We start from the raw sequence: 19,218 nt of genomic DNA on the forward strand, positions 1-19,218 counted from the left end.
CTTGCTGTACCTGATGACAATTACTTCTGAAACTGGCATCCTTTCCCTACATCAGCAAGCCTTTTTGATGGATGCATCTCCTTGGGGATATTGGCAACAAACTTAGGAATAAAGAGATTTCAGGAAGATTTTCATTTAAATGACACTTGGTTTCCCTGCTGATGAAAGGGGAAGCCTTACTCCATCTGCTGAGATCAGATTTCATCTCATCAAACACCTCAGTGTAATTATTTTCCTACCAAGTATTTAAATGAGGATGGAAATGAATACCGAGGTATTTGAAGTCATTAGGGCTGCTGGGCTGAGAGGGAGCAACACTGCCTCTCTAGGGACCGGCCGTTCAGCATCAAAGCAGCTGCTCACCAGTGTTCAATTTGTAACCTTTACACCACGTTCTTGAATTAATGAAGAAACGTCAAGATTCTATTTCCTCGGAGAATCTTGGCATGGGGTCTGCACGAGGAGCAAGGCCTGTGGTGTGTGTGTGTGTGTGTGTGTGTGTGTGTGTGTGTGTGTGTGTGTGAGAGAGAGAGAGAGAGAGAGAGAGAGAGAGGACGTGTGTGTGTTCTGTATTTCACCTTCTCCAGTTATCGGGGAAATCGGGGTCTCCTCTTCCCCACTGGGTGGTGGGGGTGGGGTCCTTACAATATCTCCAGAAAAAGAATTTTCTGAGACTCACGCGGGAGGATGTGGTTTTTATTTGCGTGGAATTACATCCCTGGTTTTCCAAAGTCCCAATTCGGGTCATGGAAGAAGTGTAGCTGGAGTTTCAGTAAAGCTAGGAGCAAAGCCAGTGTCCAGTGGTTTTTTGTTGGGTTTTTGGGGTGTTTTTTTTCCATGTTGGAACCAGCTCCAGTTGAGCATCAGGCTAGCAGCAGTCCATTAGTCCATTGTGTTGGAGTCCACCTGGCTGTGGGCCATGTGGGTGAAGACAGGAGAGCCACGCCTGAGCCAGGAGCCACGTGGGCCAAGAGAGGACATCTCTTTGTTCAGGGATTCAATATCCCAAATTTCTCATCCTTGCAGTGGCCACGCCCATTCTGGTCAATGGCCTGTTCCCAAGTGTGACTGACAGACAAGTACCTTACAGACCTCACCCCAACTTTACTGGGCACGCATCTGCTCTCCTCCCTGGGGTGTGTGCAAAGCTTTTGCTTCCTGGTGAAGTTACCTAAATGACATGCCTGTAATATTTGGCCTTCCCTTTGCTCCTATTATTAATAACTAGTTAATGGCAATGGTATCACTACTACAGTATAATACAGCAGTCTTAAAGTTGAGGAAACAACTATAAGTAAGCCATCCATCATTACTCCTGTGAATCTTTTGTTGTAATGTGCTAATACCCCTTCTCTTCTGGATTGTAATTTCTCTGCTTGGAAAGTAGGGATATGGGGATTGCCAAGATATTGAGAAACGGGCTTCCTGTCTGACATTGGCCATCTTCTTCTGAGCTTGACTAGAAATATCCAAGTCTTAAGACCTACCCTGTCTTAGGAGGCGACAGATGAACATTTAAGGCTTTTCTCCATTTATAAACATCTCACTCGGTGTTATAAATAACACTCAATTTAAAAATTCCACTTTACCCTAACAACAAGATAGGCCTACAATCTGCCATTTCCTTCATTTGAATGTGAAGAGTGGTATGTTATAGTGGAAACCTTACCTCCTCAGAAAAGTCACATGGAGGGAGAAAAGGGTGAGGGGGGAAAAAAGAGACAGACACCCTATGTGCTGCAGTAGAGGGGGGGGGGATCTTTGTGAGAAAAGGAATATGGAGGAGTCACATACGGTATCCTTTTGATAAAAAATTAAGTTCTACAGAATGTTAGGAGACTAGAAACCCTGGCTTTTGGTACTGTCAGCACCTAAAAGGCTGTCATACATACTAAGTGCATGATTTAAAACCAATAAAATAAAGAATGAACACTTGGCTGTGTCAGGTGGAATCTTTCTACCCCCCACCCGCATCCCCTTATATATCTCAGAGCTTGTAGCCTTCCTTTAATACAGAAGATGATAAAGAGTAAATTCTAGGCAGAAAGAATGTGTTCACTCTTACCAAAATCCTGTTACCAGGGCGGGATGAGAACTGGGTGGAGGAGGGCAATGGGGAAAAATAGGGGGGACATCTGCACTATTCTCAACGATAAAGATAAAACTTTTTAAAATGTAGTTTCATTGATTTCAGAGAGGAAGGGAGAGGGTGAGAGAGACAGAAACATCAATGATGAGAGGGAATCATTGATCAGCTGCCTCCTGCACAGCCCCACACTGGGGACCGAGCCCACAACTCAGGCATGTGCCCTGACCTCGGGAATCGAACCGGGATCTCCTGGTTCATGGGTCAACACTCAACCACTGAGCCACACTGGCTGGGCAAGATAAAATGTTTAAAAATCTTGTTACCATAGGCAACTAGATATTAAGGAAGGAAGCAAAGGGAATGGGGCATGAGCCTATTTGCTTCACCAGGAAGGTACAGCATTACACACACCCCAGGGGATCTCAGCATTGCCCTGCCAAGGATTAACATCCCTCCCTTTCCCCTCTGGTACCAGATTTGGGGGCGGCGGGGGGGGGGGGGGGGGGGGGGGGAGCGGGCAGTAAGCACATGAGCAAAAGAAGTCAAAATGGTGCAAGGGTACATGCTTGACCATGGAGGCCTGTCAGTCTAATCAGGAGGTGGACCCATCAGAAGCCAAGAAAGCTTGGTAAGTTGATTGGTTATTTTGAAAAAGCTCCTGATTATAAGTCCTGGAACAAAAAGGAGCTCTCTTGCTCGGTGACCTATGCTAGTTCCATTCGTTTGTGTTCTCTCTCTCTCTCCTCTCTCTCTTTCTCTCTCTCCTGCCCCCCCGCCACACACACACACACACACACACACACACACACACACACATACACACATACACACACAAACATGACCATGCAGGTCTAACAACCAGGCCATGGCAGACTGTTTGGGCTCCAAAGGACTAAGCTTTCATATGAAACAGAAACTCTCGACACTGGCCTTTGTTTTGGACTTTTTCCATGGCCGGATGGAGGGAGATGGGATACTGGAAACCCAGGGGCAGCTTTCTGGAATACATTTTGTCACACCACAATCCCCCGTGCATGGGTCCCTGGAATGCTTTCCTCATGATCCCGTGGAAAAGGACCCGATTTCCACCAGCAACGATCTGATTTAGCTCAACAAAAAGTGAGACGAGATCCCCTGGCATAGACTGCTATTGAGAACCTGACTGTATAAATAAAAATAGATCTGGCCCATGCCTTTCTTTGCAAACAGAGAACTGCAATTAAAGCATTAGGGAAGTACTGTTTTCCTTAACGAGTTAACAGCAATTCTACTTCTATACAAAGCCATGCTTTCCTTCAAGAGCTAAAATTTCACTTTTGCTGCCATTCACTTAAGTTACAAAGGAATCCAGTTAAAGTTCATTTTAAATATATTTTTGTTGATTTCAGAGAGGAAGGGAGAGGGAGAGAGAGAAGCATCAATGATGAGAGAGAATCACTGATCGGCTGCCCCGTGGACGCCCCCACTGGGGATCGAGCCCGCAACCCAGGCATGTGCCCTGACTGGAAATTGAACCTGGGACCTTCAGTCCACAGGCCGGTGTTCTATCCACTGAGCCAAACCAGCTAGGGCTAAAGTTCATTTTAGTAAACATTTACATTCAAAAGGTTTTCATATATTTAAGTAGGGCAGGAAGCAAGAGCAAATAAAATATTGATTAGGAAAACATAAATGCAAGAATTTGGATTTTGAATTAGAAAACTAATAATGAAATGAAGTATAGAGGTCCAGAGTAGAATCTTTTTAGTAACATTATTTAGTAATTCGTTTGAAAGAAAAAAGGAAACTATAAGTGGTAGAAGCAAAATAAGAAATAAGCAAAATAAGAAATCATAACGTATGTTAAAGGATTCAATTTTATAATAAAAAAAGAAATTCATTGAGATCATGGTCTAGTTGTAGATTTTAAAATCTCAAATTTAAATGTTCTCAAAGAAAGAGAAATAGATAACAAAAGAAAGGCAGGAAAATAAAAGTCAACTTGTGAAGAAACTGAGTTTTAGAGAAAGAGCTAGGGAAAACAATAATATTTCCAAGTTCTTAATCTATTATAGTGATACCATTGTAATTAGCTAATTATTAATAATAAATCTAGTCAAGAAGGTAGAAGATACCAAAAACTATAAAACATTGCTGGGAAAAAAAGTAAAGACATTAATGGAAAGACATCCCATGTTCACAATAGAAGTTAAAATGCCAACACTACACAAAGAAATCTACAGATTCAAACACAATACCTATCAAAAATCCCAGTAGCCTTTTTTCCCCCCAGAAATGGAAAAGCATATTCTCACATTCATATGGAATTGCAAGAACCCTGACTAACCAAAATAATTTTGAAAATGAAGGACACAGTTGGAGGACTCACAATTCCCAACTTTGAAACTTACTACAAAGCTACAGTAATTAAAACAGTGTGGTCCTGATATAAAGAGAGACCTGTAGATCAATGGAATTGAATAGAAAGCCAAGAAATAAAGCTTTATATATTAATTAATGGTTAATTAATTATTGACAAGAGTACCAAGACCACTCAGTGGGGAAAGGACAGTCTTTTCAACAAATAGTGCAGGAAGAACTGGATATCCAACTTCAAAAAAATGAAGTTAGACCCTTGTTTTACACCATGTACCAAAACTGACTCAAAAAGAATCAGAGACCTAAACTTAAGAGCTAAAACTATAAAACTCTTAGAAGACAACATTGGGGAAAACGTCCATGACATTGGATTTGGCAACATTTCATGAATATGATACCAAAAGGACAACAAAAGAAATAAAGACATAAATTGAACTTTATCAAAAGAAAAAAACTTTTGTGTATCAAAGAACACCCTCAGGGAAATGAAATAACAATATAAAGAATGACATAGCCCTAGCCGGTTTGGCTCAGTGGACAGAGCGTCGGAACTGGGGACTGAAGGGTCCTAGGTTCGATTCCGGTCTAGGGCATGTACCTTGGTTGCAGGCACATCCCCAGTAGGGGGTGTGCAGGAGGCAGCTGATTGATGCTTCTCTCTCATCTATGTTTCTAACTCTCTCTCCCTCTCCCTTCCTCTCTGTAAAAAATCAATAAAATATTTTTTTTAAAAAAGAATGACATAAAACATTTTCAAATCATATACCTGACAAGTGATTATTATTTAGAATATTTAAAGAATTCCTAGAATTCAACAACAAATAACCCAATTCAAAAATGGGCAAAGGACTTGAAAAGACATCTATCCAAAGAAGTCTTACAAATGGTACTCAATATCATTAGTCATTAGGGAAATGCAAATCAAAACCACAATGAGATACCTCTTCACACCTACTAACATGCTATAATAAAAAAATTAAAAAAGGGAAAGTAACACGTGTTACTGAGGACATAGAGAAACTGGAACATCTGCATATTGCTGGTAGGTATGCAAAATTGTACAGCCAGTGTGGAAAATGGTTTGGTGGTTTCTCAAAAGTTAAACACAGAACTAACAGGTGACCCAGCAATTCCTTTCACAAGTATTTTTCTAAAAGAATGGAAAGCAGGGAATGGACCAGATATCTGCACACCAATGTTCATAGCAGCATTATTCACAATAGCAGCCCAGGTGTCCATCAACGGGTAAATGGATAAACAAAATGTGTCATATAAAATAGAATACAATTCAGCCATAAAAAGGGATAAAATTTTGACGTATGCTACAAGACAGGTGGACCTTGAAAATGTTATGCTTGATAATCCAGACACAAAGTCAAATATGATTCCACTTATATGAAGTAACTAGAATAGGCAAATTCATAGGAGGAAAGCAGACTAGAGGTTACTAGGGGCTGGAGGAAGAAGGGGAATTATTGCTTAACAGGTACAGAGTTTATGTTGAGGATGAGGAAATAGTTTTAAGTAGAGATAAGGTATGGGTACACACAGTAGGGTGAATAAAAGGTGGGGCAAAAGTAGGTTTACAGTTAGAGTGTGTGAAACACAATATTTTGTTTTTCTTGTATTATTATTTATTACTAGAGGCCCAATGCACGAAGATTCATGCAAGAATGGGCCTTCTTTCCCCTGGCTGCCAGCACCGCCTTCGTTCTGGCCCGGAGCTGCCGTTCCACCTTCCCACACTGCCCAGAGGCCCAGAGCAGCTGGGGTGATGTGGAATGCCTGCATCATGCAAATTAACCCACCATCTTTGTTGGGTTAATTTGCATACTCGCTCCTGATTGGCTGGTGGGCGTCACAAAGGTATGGTCAATTTACATCTTACTCTTTTATTAGTGTAGATTGTATTATTTTCCATATGAACAACTGTAGACCTACTTTTGCCCCACTCTGTATATTTAATGGTTAAAAGGATAAGTGTAATTTTAAGCACATTTTTATAAAGTATGTTTTAAAAACAAAGTCTCCAAAATACCAAGTGAGAACACAGCTGCACCAGCGGGGGACGGGGAAGAGCTGAGTAGGCAGAAGCACCTGGGGATGAAGGTTGGCTGTTTCAGTTAATAGCAATGGAAAATGAGGATTCCAAAAGAGCAAGCGTGAACATGGGCTGCATTAGTAGAAATATAGTTCTCAAAACAAGGGAGGTGACCATCGTATTGGCCAGACCGGTGCTGGAGACCCGAGCTCTGCTTGGGGCCTCACCCCGGAGAGGACAGTGGTATCCTGGGTTGTATTTGGGGAAGACTGACGAGCATGGTGAAGGATACGGAAACCCAGGACATCTAGGGATCAGCAGAGAGAATAGAATCAAGAATGTCTTTTTCCATTTAGCAGGACCTCATAGTCACCCAAAGAACCAACCCTGACAAAAAGGAAAAACAAAAACAAAAACAACTTGAGGAAAGCAGGCTTTTTGCTCAGCTTAAGGAAGAACTTTCATTTCTCCTTTTTCTTTTCTCTTGTTTTTTCAAACTGCCCCCTCCCAGCATCTAACATGCTTCCTCACAGCAGCTACAGACATTTTTAGTTAGAATATAATACACTTACATAGTTCAAAACTGAACCAACCAAGTAAGTAAATAAGCAAACAACCAACCAACTAACAACAACAAAAAAGAGAAAGAAAAAAAACCAAGTGATTTTCTCTAAGCCATACCCTAGTAAAAGGCTAAGCCAACATTCAATCTTATTTTTTCAATCTCCATGACAACAGAAGACAAGTAGTGTATTAGTTGCTCAGCATTAAAACAAAATCTAATTGTTTTGGTTCCCTAGGCTCTCTCCAGAAGCTCATCTACTAAGATCAATCAAAAAGAAGAGTAATCTCCTTTGTCTTCAATTTGTTATGAAACCTCTGTTACCATCAGATACACTCTAGCTTCTGCCTTTAGCTCAGGAAGGTGAGGCAAGAATGCCTGGCACACTGACCGTACACTCACCGTGACTGAGAAAGCAGCTCTGGAGTCGCATCACCAGGTCCTGTCCTGGCTCCACTATTAACTGTGACCTTACGCAGGTAATTTAATCTCAGTGATCCAGTTTCCTAGTCTGTGAGTCATGAATAAAGTACTTACCTCATAAAGTTGTCAACTCAAACAGGCAAAGCACTTAGAACAGATCTTGGCACATGGTACAAAGATTTCTATCTCTTTCTCCTCCTTGCTGCTTCCTCCTCTTTCTTTTCCTTTTTCCACAACATCAACATTATGTATTATCACTGAGACTCTGAAAATTACCTGTGAAACCGTCATCTGCATGTTGCTTTGCCCACTGCAAAGCCAGACATCTCCGAATAAGACATCATGAACTCCCACGGTTAAGTTCATTTTTCCAAAAGTCTGCTGTGCCATCACTGCATAAGGTCCACCAGGCTTCATAGGATCCAGTACCACCATCCATTTATTAGAGTGTGCTGAAATAATAACAAAAGGCTCCAAGGAATTAATCAATTAATTAAAATTAAATTAAAGCCCAATCCTGTCACGCATCATACTCATTTGTGGCCCTTCCCAGCTTCGGTGATCAACTGAATTCAAAGCTATGAAAATTGGCCACATTTCAGACAAGCAAATAGAAATAACAGCAGCGGCATTTCTATCCTTAATCTGTGCCAATCCCTTCTGACTTTTAACTGAAGCGTTTGCAAGAGAAAAAAATTAGCCAGTTGTAATCCTACATGAGGAAAGACAAAAATACAAAAGAAATTAAAATTCAAGGGGGGTTAATAAAAACAAAATAGAAATTCTTATTGAACTATACAGCTGTCAATATTAACATAACCATAATCTAATACATTTTCACAGTGCCCCAATTAGAGAAAATCATTTGTAATGTGAAACTTCCCCTTGCCTGATGGTATCATCTTTGTTCTCAATACCGCCACCTCCACCCCACATTGCTACCAAGGATTAATACTAGCAGTAGTTCTGGGCTCTCCTGTCAACAGTTAAACAGGTGAGTGGAGAAAGTGTCACAGGAAGAAGTATTGAAAGGCATATAAATTAGTCTCTCTGGCCCAGCCAGGGTGGCTCAATGATTGAGCATCAACCCATGAACCAAGAGGTCACTGGTTTGATTCCTGGTCACAGCACATGCTCAGGTTGTGAGCTGGATCCCCAGTGGGGGCCGTGCAGGAGTCAGCCAATCCATGTTTCTCTCTCATCAATGTTTCTAGCTCTCTATCGCTCTCCCTTCCCCTTTCTCTAAAATCAATAAAAACATATATTTTTTTTCAAAATTAGACTCTCTATGAAGAAGACATTTAGACTTGCCCAATTAATTATTTTCAGAGTTATTTACCAGACTTAAGGTTTTCAGGCTCAATTAAAGCGATGAAAAGTTACCCAAGACCCTATTTCAGAAATTCCTAGCATATTCCTTAGGAACCACCTCCCTGCCACCTTCCTCCCTCTCACCCACTCACGCCACCACCTCTGCAAACATCATACTCAGAAACTTAAAAAAAAATATCTTCAAAGTGGCAAAATTATGCCTAGGAGAACCAAACCACATGAACAAAGTTGAAAAAATGAGAGTGAGAAAATAGAGAAGTAATCTTTTAAAAATAAATCTTCTTGGCATAATGCAGAAGAATAGGGACTGATTTATAATTTAATGTAATTTCAATGGGAAGGAATGGTTGAGAACTGGAAATGAAGCATCCCGAAGTTATTCTACCAGTCTGTAAAAAAAATAATAATTATAAAAATACTACCCAAGTGACTACTAGGAGCCAGACAGGGTGCTGAGTTCTTTCTGATCAGCAAGAGCTAAGCAGAAGCAGGAGAAGTCCAGATGCAGGACAGGAGATCAGTACAAGCTCAGCCTATAAAGGACCGCTCATTATTGGGGGGAATGTCCAAGACCCCCAAGGCACCAGGGAAAGGGTGCACGTTGGCTCCTCCAGTAAGCACAACTGACTCATATTTGCGACCAAATGCCCGCTACTGTTTTTATACCACTGAGAGCCAGACATCAACACATCATACGTTTAACTCACCCAAAGCAGGAAAAGCACTGCCTTGGGAGCAGTGGGCAGCGGGCACAGGCTGTGTCACACACAGGTGCACGCGCTCCGTATGGCTCACACTTCCGAGCAGGCAGACACGCCAATCTGTCCCAACGGCAGTCCTGCCAAGGTCCTTCCAGGCTCCCTGCACTGACATGGCTCACCGGAGCTCTGTCCTGCTGCCGCCAGCTGTACTCGTTTATGATGATAAAGTCAACCCCCAGAAAACGGAGGGCAGGACTATCGTTTAGCCTTCTACGACTAGACAACCCATTCCTCGCCACTGCTGTCAGCTTGATCTTCCCTCCACCTCAATGCAGGCAATATGGCTGGTGAAGAGGACAGCCTTCACCAGAGTTTCTGCAAGTTTTGCTGCCCAGCATTCATAAGGGAAGGGGGCAAAACATCCTGACAATACCACTCCACTCCAGCCCGAGGGAGAGCTCCCCCTGCAGGAGGGAAGAGAACTACCACTAAGGCCTGAGCCTTATTCCGAAGCACTGGTCTGAGGAAACCTCTCAGCTGACTTGGAGACCTCGGAGAACTTCCTTCTGTTCTAGCCCTCAAGTTCTTTTAGTTTCTAGCTTTTACCCTCTCCCACTCGACCGAAAAATAAACGCTGATACAGAAATGAGTGTTAAGTTAACTGCCAGGCATGGCACGGGAAATCGGATCTACTACAGAGAGGTTACTAATGGTCGAAGTAACTCAGAAACAATCCATTTAAAACAATGAGGACTGCCCAGCTGGCTCAGTGGTTGAGCAGTGACCTATGAACCAGGAGGTCATGGTTCAATTCTCGGTCAGGGCACATGCTCGGGTTGCAGGCTCGATCCCTAGTGTGGGGTGTGCAGGAGGCAGCTGATCAATGATTCATCATTGATGTTTCTATCTCTCTCTCTCTCCCCCTTCCTCTCTGAAATCAATAAACATGTATTTAAAAAATAAAACAATGAGGATTTACTCCCAGGTAAGTATATACACAGGAGAGCAGCCACTGTGTAGACTGTTTCTCAGATCAAAGGCAAGGGTGGGATTATCAAGGCAGAAGCCACCTTGTTTCACAGGAGAAGTGATTAGTCCTTGGCCTGTTAGGCTAGGACTAGTTCAAGTGAAGCTCATCACAGGATGATGAAGTCCAGTTGTAGCTTTTAGAAACTGTGCGATCCAAATAGGTTGAGTCCAAATAATAAAACTGAGTCACCGCCCACAAAGACTTAACGTTCACTGTCCAGCTGACTTCCTGCAAATCCCGGGAGGCCTTCTGAGCAACAGTGGCTCTGGCTCCTTCTTCTGGGACCTAATTACTTGCCATCTTGTCACCTCTTTTCCCCATCCATTTGCAGGTTTCTGTAGATTTTCATCACATTCAAATCTCTGCTTCCTCAGATCTTTCTTCTCCCATCTAGGAAGTTTCATCTCCTTCCTTCGTAACACAGCTACTTAGAGTGTGCCAGGCACTCCATCCTGTAAATGACAACCTTCTCCACCCACCCCCCCCTGCTGTGACACCAACAAGAAAGCCTTGCAAACTGACTGGGCCTTTGTGTTTCCATGTCTGACAGCATATCTGCTGGCCTATTTGCTGTTCTATTTTCTCTCCACATTCCAGCAAAAGACACAGGTAAGGAACACCCTCTCTCCATTTCCTCTACATCTCCCCGACCAACCCCCATCTAAACATGGGAAGAATAAACAATCAAAGGGACAAAAAAAACAAAAAAAAAACAACTAAAACAATTTGTCTGGAGACATGATTAGTCATGACGTGCTTTCTTTTTTTCTTCTTGCTATTCACATCAGATGTTAATTATTTTTCAGGTTGTTGTGCCAAATCTCAGAAGTCAAGGACAGAAAAAGGAAAATGATCCACAACCTTTCCCTTCCCACAAGGAAACACCTAGAGCTGGAAGAAACCACCCTGTTCACTTCCCACACCGAATCCTGGCATTTCACCAGCTGCCAAATCACTTTCAAGATTTGTGGAAGTGACTTGGAGGTAAAGGAAGCTTTACAGGCCCCTTTACTACCTGCATTTATTCGGTATAAAGTCCTCCACCACCACCAAATATAAATGTTAAAAAACAAAACAACACAAAAAAAACCGTAAGTACTTGTTTGTCAATAAAACTGTTTATGCAAGTTATTTAAGCTGTAGCATGCTATGGCAGACACCCCCTGAGATGACCCCCAATAAGGCACACCCTTGTATAATCCTCTCCCCCTAAGTGCAGGCAGAATGTGTGATTTGCTTCCAACCAACAGAAAATGGCAAAGGGGATGAGATGTCATTCTCATGATTAGGTTACATTACATGGAAAGCATAAAGGGTTTTTATAGATGTGATTAAAGTCCCTAATCAGTTGACTTTAATAAAAAGGGTGATTATCCTGGGTAGGCCTGACCTAGTAAGGTGAGCCCTTTAAGAGTATCTAGAGCCCTGTATAGTATGGTTCAATGGTTAGAGCATTGCCCCATGAGCCAAAGGGTCACAGGTTCTAATCCCAGTCAAGGGCATGTACCTGGGTTGCAGGTTCAAGCTTTGGCCCTCATTGGGGCCCAGTAGGAGGCAACCAATTGATGTGTCTCTCTCACATCGATGTTTCTCTCTCTCTCTCTCTTCCTCTCTCCTTCCCTTCCACTATCTCTAAAGAAAAAAAAATCAATGGGAAAATTATCCGTGGGTGAGGATTAACAACAACAAAAAAGAGTTATCTAGAGGTCAGAGGTGAAAGGAACCAAGATGCAGCCATGAATCCTACAGGCACAAGGAAATGAATCTGCCAGCAGCCTGGAGAGCTTGGAAGAGGCTCATTCCCCAGTTGAGCCCCTGGATGAGAACACAGCCCATTGATGCCTGGATTTCAGCTTGTGAGACCCTGAGAAGAGCACCCAGCTAAACAACAGCCAGGCCTCAGATCTACAGAAATTGTGAGACAGCAAAGGTATGTTGTTTTAAGCATCTAAGTCTGTGATAATTTGTTATGTAGCATAGAAAACTAGTATGCATGCTAACACTGCAACCAGGAACTTTTTCTTTTCTCAGTTAGAGACAATATATCTGTTTGCAGACACACCCTCATTTTATCATCCACATGGGCATCCCCATGTGTGTCGGAGTGAGAGGATATATGCTAATGTCCCCTATTTTATTCCTGTGTCTGAATTACTATGCATCATTTGACAATTTGAATAGGCCCAGTACCTGACTATATTCCCAACCGTCCACCAGGTTTTAATTTTCCCCATGCTGTAGTGTCAGTCTGCCAGACAAAAACCTTTATGTTATTAAATTCCACTTTGCTGTGGGCACCTAGGGAATACAGGTAATAAGTTGTATATTAACAGAGATAGACAGTGGCAAACTGAGGCTGTCTGGCTGAAAAACCCCAGAGTCCTCATTGGTATTTAAATAGACGTCAACCCTTAAACCCTGCAGTGTCTCCTTTGAGAAACATCTTCTTTCTGCCCCGTGGAATTTCCTACATATCTACCTTCTTTATTCCAAATAACATCTTATTCATTTTACCTCATAGGGCAGGACAAAGCAAGATGCTACTGAAATAGGCTTGTGGATCTACACAAACTAAAACACTACCTTCGCTCTCTACCAAGCAGATGTGGAAAGTCCAACAAACAGATCTCCGCCCACCACCACCATCTTTCTCTCTTTTAGACAGAGGCTCCTTTGTAAGGCTGCTAATTCTCAACGTCTTGACCATCCTCACAGCAACTACCTTGGGTCAAACCTTCCCTGCCTAGTCCCTGAACATCACAATAGCCGGCTAACAGGTCCCACCACTTCTAGTCTGCTCGACCTCCAATCAATCTTCCACAGTGCTGCCAGAGTAATCTTTCTAATATACGAATCTGATTGTGTTATTTTGGGCTTTAAATCCATCCATCCAATACTTCTTCAACAATGACAAACAAGCTTCTTTATACATCCAAACTTGTCTCCTGTCAACCAACACCAGTCACGTACCCCAGTGTTCCAGGCAAACCTCAATTAGCCATTTCTCCAATGACCCAAGCTCACGAGCGCCTCCATGCCTTTGCCAGGAGAGTCCCCCTGCCTGGTTTGCCCGACTTATCTTTCAAGATAAACCTTAGACTAAGTTAAGTATCCCTACTCAGCACGCCCACAGCACCCGGTACTTCCCCACGGTGGCACTTCCCACACTTCCCAGTAACTGCTGTTATTTTTCTGGCTCCTTGCCTAACCTATTAGCTTCATTAGGGGAGAGACCACATGTTTCGCTCATACTGTATCACCAGTACCTAACACCGTATCTGCCACATCGTAGTCACTCGGTAAATACTGGAGTGATTGACTTAAATAACAATACTAACTATAACAACAGCACACATGTATTCAGCGCTTATTGTGTGCCAGGCACTGTTCTAAGTACTTCGTATGTGCTAATTCATTTAGAACCCACATGATCTCAAATACTATTATCTCACTTTACAAATAAATGAATTGTGACACAGAGATATTAAATAACATGTCCAAGGTGATACAGCCATGAAGAGACAGAGCCAGGACCCGAGTCCAGAGAGTGAATTTCAGAGCCTGGGTTCTAACCACTCCTCCAATACTGCCTCTCCTTTATATGTGATTCTGTTCAAACGCCACCTTCTATGTAAACCTTCCCTTACGGTCCAATCTGAGGTAGATGTTTCTCTTCCGTGTCCCATGACACCCCATATACGCCTTCAGCACAGCAGTTATCGCACTGCACCATGTAACTCAGTGTCTGTTCCCATTATTCCATGAGCTCCCTGAGGACAGGCACTTTGACTTAGTCTTAATTTGTATGCTCAGTGCCTAGCACACGGTAAATAGCCTTTATGGATGGATGGATGGATGGATGGATGGATGGATGGATGGATGGGTGGATGGATGGGTGGATGGGTGGATGGATAGACGGGTGAATAACGGGAGATGGAGAGTAAGCTTTCATTTTCAGATAATCCAGCAGGTGGCAGAAGAAGACAAAAGCTACACAGAGAATGGGGGCTGCCGTACCTGTCACATGAGTCACTTTCTTCATGATGGTTTCCTGCTCTCGACAAAGAGTCACTGTCACTGTGGCTTCAGATATGCCATAGCCCCAAATCACTGCCCCTGCAGGCTCCTTCTGTAGCACCATGTAGTCACTGATGTATGACGCAAATCGAAAACCAGCATCTAGAAAATTCAGCAAACGGAAGAGCATCACCGGGAAGACTCATCGCTGCTTGAGTCTGGTTAAAGAGCAAGGAACATACGGTCTCTATACAAGGGAATTTGAATATACCCAGTACTTTTAATCTTCCAAAACTAGATCTTATTCCTCCTAATGAGGTAAGCAGCATAACAAGAACAGTTTCCAACAAGAGACATCACAGTACAAGACCAATAAGGGAAACTCCCAAGAGCCTAGGGCCGTGGTCGGCAAACTGCGGCTCGCGAGCCACATGCGGCTCTTTGGCCCCTGGAGTGTGGCTCTTCCACAAAATACCACGGCCTGGGCGAGTCTATTTTGAAGAAGTGACGTGAGAAGAAGTTTAAGTTTAAAAAATTTGGCCCTCAAAAGAAATTTCAGTCGTTGTACTGTTGATATTTGGCTCTGTTGACTCATGAGTTTGCCGACCACTGGCCTAGGGCAACCAGTGTCCTACAGGCATCGTCCCCTTCCGAGCTTTGGCCTGCCTTTGCTCTCAGGCCTGACCCTACTGCTTGACTCTCTCCTCCCAAATCATTAAGATGCTCGTTTCATGCACCCCACAGATGGTGTTTATGAGAAGAAACCTCTTCCTTCCTCTACTTTCCATTCCCACTCCCACTCCCGAGGAGCAGGGAATTAAGAAGCCTGCCTCTCTCCAACGCAGCCCTCTCTAATCTTTCCCCCCTTTCCACCCTACCAGTGTGAATTTCCCTCAAATCATTCCCCTTATTGTGGCTTTCTGACAACCCACTGCGAATGCTAAAGAAGCATTTATGAATATCTGCGACAAATCTGCGTCCTTCGAAGGTAAACTCAGATAAATGAAGATGCCAAAAAATAAAGTCAGTGAGAGTTAGAAGGTCACAGTGTCCTCACAAAGGTCTTTTGTCACCATTTCACCCATCTCACAAGCTAAATTATGCACAAGGAACAAGAGAAGGAGCACTCGAAACTGTGGATTCTATTCTAGAGTCACTAACAAGACCGAACAAGAACTCACTCTAACAAGATCATTCCTATTTTTAACACCCAGCCTATATAGAAGTATTTCATTAGTAACAAGCATCTATCCACATTATCTCAGCGAGCTCCTCATCAAAACTTAAAAGGGGGGGGGGGGGGGAAACTTACGTTACATCTTTGTCTCAATAAAACAGACCCCCCCAAAAAAATCCCTAGAAGAAAATAATTAACACTATTTAAAAAAATTTTTTAAAGGTTTTCAACAAAAATGATAGGCAGGAAAGAGAATCAGACCTAACAAGGCTGACATTTTCCTCCCTGGAAGCTACATAGGATGATGGCCCCTCAGGCATCCTTTAAGGAGCAGCACAGCTAATGGGGCCTCCTCCACAGACTCGGTGGCCTATTTGTCCCGCACTTCGAGTAAGAACCCGTCCCTAAACACCCTCAGCTCTCTCTGATGAGTTCGTTCCATCATGAAGCCTACATGACAATCAAAGCTCCTGCAGAAGGCCCACTGGGCTGGAGCTGCGTGGCTTCCCGCAGCAAAGAGCTCTGAGAGGCTCTGCACCAAAGGGGAATTGCATAAGCACAGCGGCAGCCTGCGGGAGGGAAGGCGAGAGGCACGTGTGTGGGAGGGCCTTGTCTTGGGTAGGTGCTTCTTAAGGAACAAAACTGAAAACTAAAGGTCTAAAAGCTAAGCCGAGGGAGTGGAGGTGAAGGGATGGAGTGAGGCAATCTGGCTGCCACTGGCATATGAGCCGGTGCAAAGGGAGGGCCCTAGACGTGTGCAGCCGCCACCTGAGGCTGAAGGAAACACCTTTGCAAATCGGTCTGTCTTCTCCAACACGCACGCAATGAACCTCGTTGTGCATGACGCTAGTCTGAGTTAAAGAATGTTAGAGGTAGCCCAGCTGGCGTGGCTCAGTGGCTGAGCATCGACCTATGAACCAGGAGGTCACAGTTGGATTCCCAGTCAGGGCACATGCCCGGATAGCGATTTCGATCTCCAGTGGGAGGCGAGGGGGAGGGGGAGCGTGCAGATGACAGCCGATCAATGATTCTCTCTCATTATTGATGTTTCTCTCTCTCTCTCCCTCTCCCTTCCTCTCTGAAATCAATAAAAATAAAAAGAATTTTTTATTTTTATTTTTATCTTTCACACCCAGAGTTTATAATCATGGCATTTACTGACCAACAGACGGAGACCCAAGTAGATTAGGTAATTTAAAAAGATAGCTGGCATATTAATTCTTGAACTCAACAAGTATTTATTGATGCCTACTATGTGCTAGGCACCATTTAAGTATGGAGAATATAACAGTGGGGGGGGGGGGGAGAGACAAAAATCCTTGCCAGCAGGAAGCTTACATTCTATGAATTCAGTTACTTGTGGCAGGCACTGTGCTAAACACTCTGCAGACATTAAGTTTCTTTGGCCCCAAATCACATAGGTAGTTTATGACAGGACTAGAAACCAAGCCACTTGATTCCAATGTTACCACAACTTCCACTCGGCCACAGTTCGAAGCTGGTGGTAAATCAAAGGTCATATTCCCTGTCCTTCTAAAGCTTACATTCCAAACTGAGTGACCAGTGGAACACTTCAAAGGGATGGAGCAATGAACAGAACAGGAGGCTAAGGAAGGAGGCAGGACTGGTCAGTGTTGGTCAGACAAGAAACGTAGGCCTAAGATTTTAAATTTTTTTTTTTTTAGGTTTTCAATTTTTCCTTCATTTGGATATTAGATTTTAAAAAAACAAAACAGGAATCAGTGTTCTGGGGAAGAGACCATCATTAAAAGTAGACTGAGCCCTGGCCATTTTCCTCAGTAGTTAGAGCATCGGCCCACGGATTGAAGGGTCTCGGGTTCGATTCCCAGAGCCACTCCATTTGACTTTCTCACATAGATTTTTCTCTTTCTCTCTCTCCACCCCTCCTCCCTCCCTTCCACTCTGTCTGAAAATCAATGGAAAAAATATCCTCGGGTGAGGATTATAAAAAAAAGTAGACTGAGGAAATTAGGACAGCGAGGAACTGGTGGGTGCACTTGGGAGGAACACCCAGGGAATCTCAATAAAGCTGGCAGCATTATAGCTCTTAAGTTGGGCTGAGCACCCATGGGTGCTCATTTTATTGTTTCATGGCTACATATATTTTTGTACATCTCAAATATTACGTGATAAATATGAACACAGGGAAATGATTTGAAGGAAAGAGTTCAGGATGTGCAACCAAATGAAGAAGGAAAAGTTAAGAGTATCAATCAACGAAAAAGAGTCAGTGGTAATGAAGATGATGTAATGACATGACCTAAAGGCAGAGATAAAACACAGATATCCAAGTTAACAGCCTTTAACAGAGAAAACGGATAGAATAATGGCCCCACTCTCCTCTTTACCTTCTTTCCACATCATATGCTAGATGCAGAGGCCACTGTGTGAGGCTGAGAGAGATAAAGGTTAGCTTACACGTTGGTTAAACCCAGGAAAAAGCACCTATGGGATGCAGCTTGTCTGAATCGGGTCCTTATTGGGTTCTTAGGTAGAGCAGCGGTCATTTTTCTGCACTCCAACCATTCTCCCACCTCAGCTTTCATTTCTTGACAGGGGTCTCTGTGGCCCACTAGTTGAGTGTTTGAAGGGAGAAAAATAGGTCCAGCATTATCGCTTTCACTTCGCACTAGCAGACAGACCTGGTTTTTCCACAGTTGTGGCCCAGTGTCCAGCCTTGTGTGTTCAAATGACAGGGTCTGACTTGGACAATAGTCAGGGAGTCGCCCTCCTCCCCAATGCCGCGCATATTATCCCCCACCAGTATCTGTAAGCTGCACCAGAAACCAAAGCTGGGCCTTAAATATTCTGAGCCAGTGAGGGAGTTGTACTTCACAGCCCCATCACCACTTCAACTAGTAAAATTCAATTCCTGGCCTAAAGCAAACCCTCCCTCGAGGTTCCACTGAGAGGGCTGCACTGAAATGGTTTGCATGACTCTGGGCACCTGTTTCCAACTATAATAACTTGCTTCCTCTCCCCGCCCCACCTTCCCCCCACGCCCCAATTCGAGCTCCCCAGCAGGTATTCAAAGACCCCGAGGGCCACCCCACTCAGATAAACCCAACTCTCCATCTGCCCTACGCGCTGGACGGGATGGAGGAAGCGGAAGGGCAGGAGCTATAGCCCAGCGGAACTAGCAGTCCAGGCCTGGCTTGGAGACCCCCTTCCCGGCCCTTAAGAGGGGTTGCGGGTGGGGGTCCTGCCTGCGAGCACGCGGGAGGTCGGAGCCCGCGTCCGCTGACGGGCGGGGTCGGGCCCAGCCAGGCCACCTCACCTGCACGCATGTGGGCCCGCAGGACTAATGGCAGCAACAGCCCCACTGCAACCCCCAGCGCCACCATGCTTGCTAAGTTCCGTCTCCCCGCGCGGGCCACGCAACCCCGAGCCAGGCGGGGGCGGGGGCGGGGTCTGTGACGGGCGGGGCCTGGAGTGGGCGGGGCCGTGGGCGGGGGCCGTGGGCGGGG

At 44.0% G+C, this 19,218-nt stretch overlaps 1 protein-coding gene across 2 annotated transcripts in view; it reads right to left on the reverse strand.

Moving 5' to 3' along the window:
- Nucleotides 1-19,218, reverse strand: part of SIAE (sialic acid acetylesterase) — a 42,577-nt gene that overhangs the window by 22,617 nt on the left and 742 nt on the right. The window contains exons 1-3 of one of the 2 annotated variants that reach the window (XM_079762367.1): nucleotides 19,029-19,153; nucleotides 14,554-14,715; nucleotides 7,750-7,925 (exon numbers count right to left, since the gene is read on the reverse strand). In XM_079762367.1, the coding sequence (XP_079618493.1) occupies nucleotides 7,750-7,925; nucleotides 14,554-14,715; nucleotides 19,029-19,095 (405 nt within the window). In that variant the 5' untranslated portion in view covers nucleotides 19,096-19,153. Of the gene's footprint in view, nucleotides 1-7,749; nucleotides 7,926-14,553; nucleotides 14,716-19,028; nucleotides 19,154-19,218 lie in introns of those variants that run through there. The other variant, XM_079762368.1, reaches the window with a different exon arrangement.

Source organism: Cnephaeus nilssonii, assembly GCF_951640355.1.
Source record: "Cnephaeus nilssonii genome assembly, chromosome: 22".
In the NCBI taxonomy this organism is placed as follows: Eukaryota; Metazoa; Chordata; class Mammalia; order Chiroptera; family Vespertilionidae; genus Cnephaeus; species Cnephaeus nilssonii.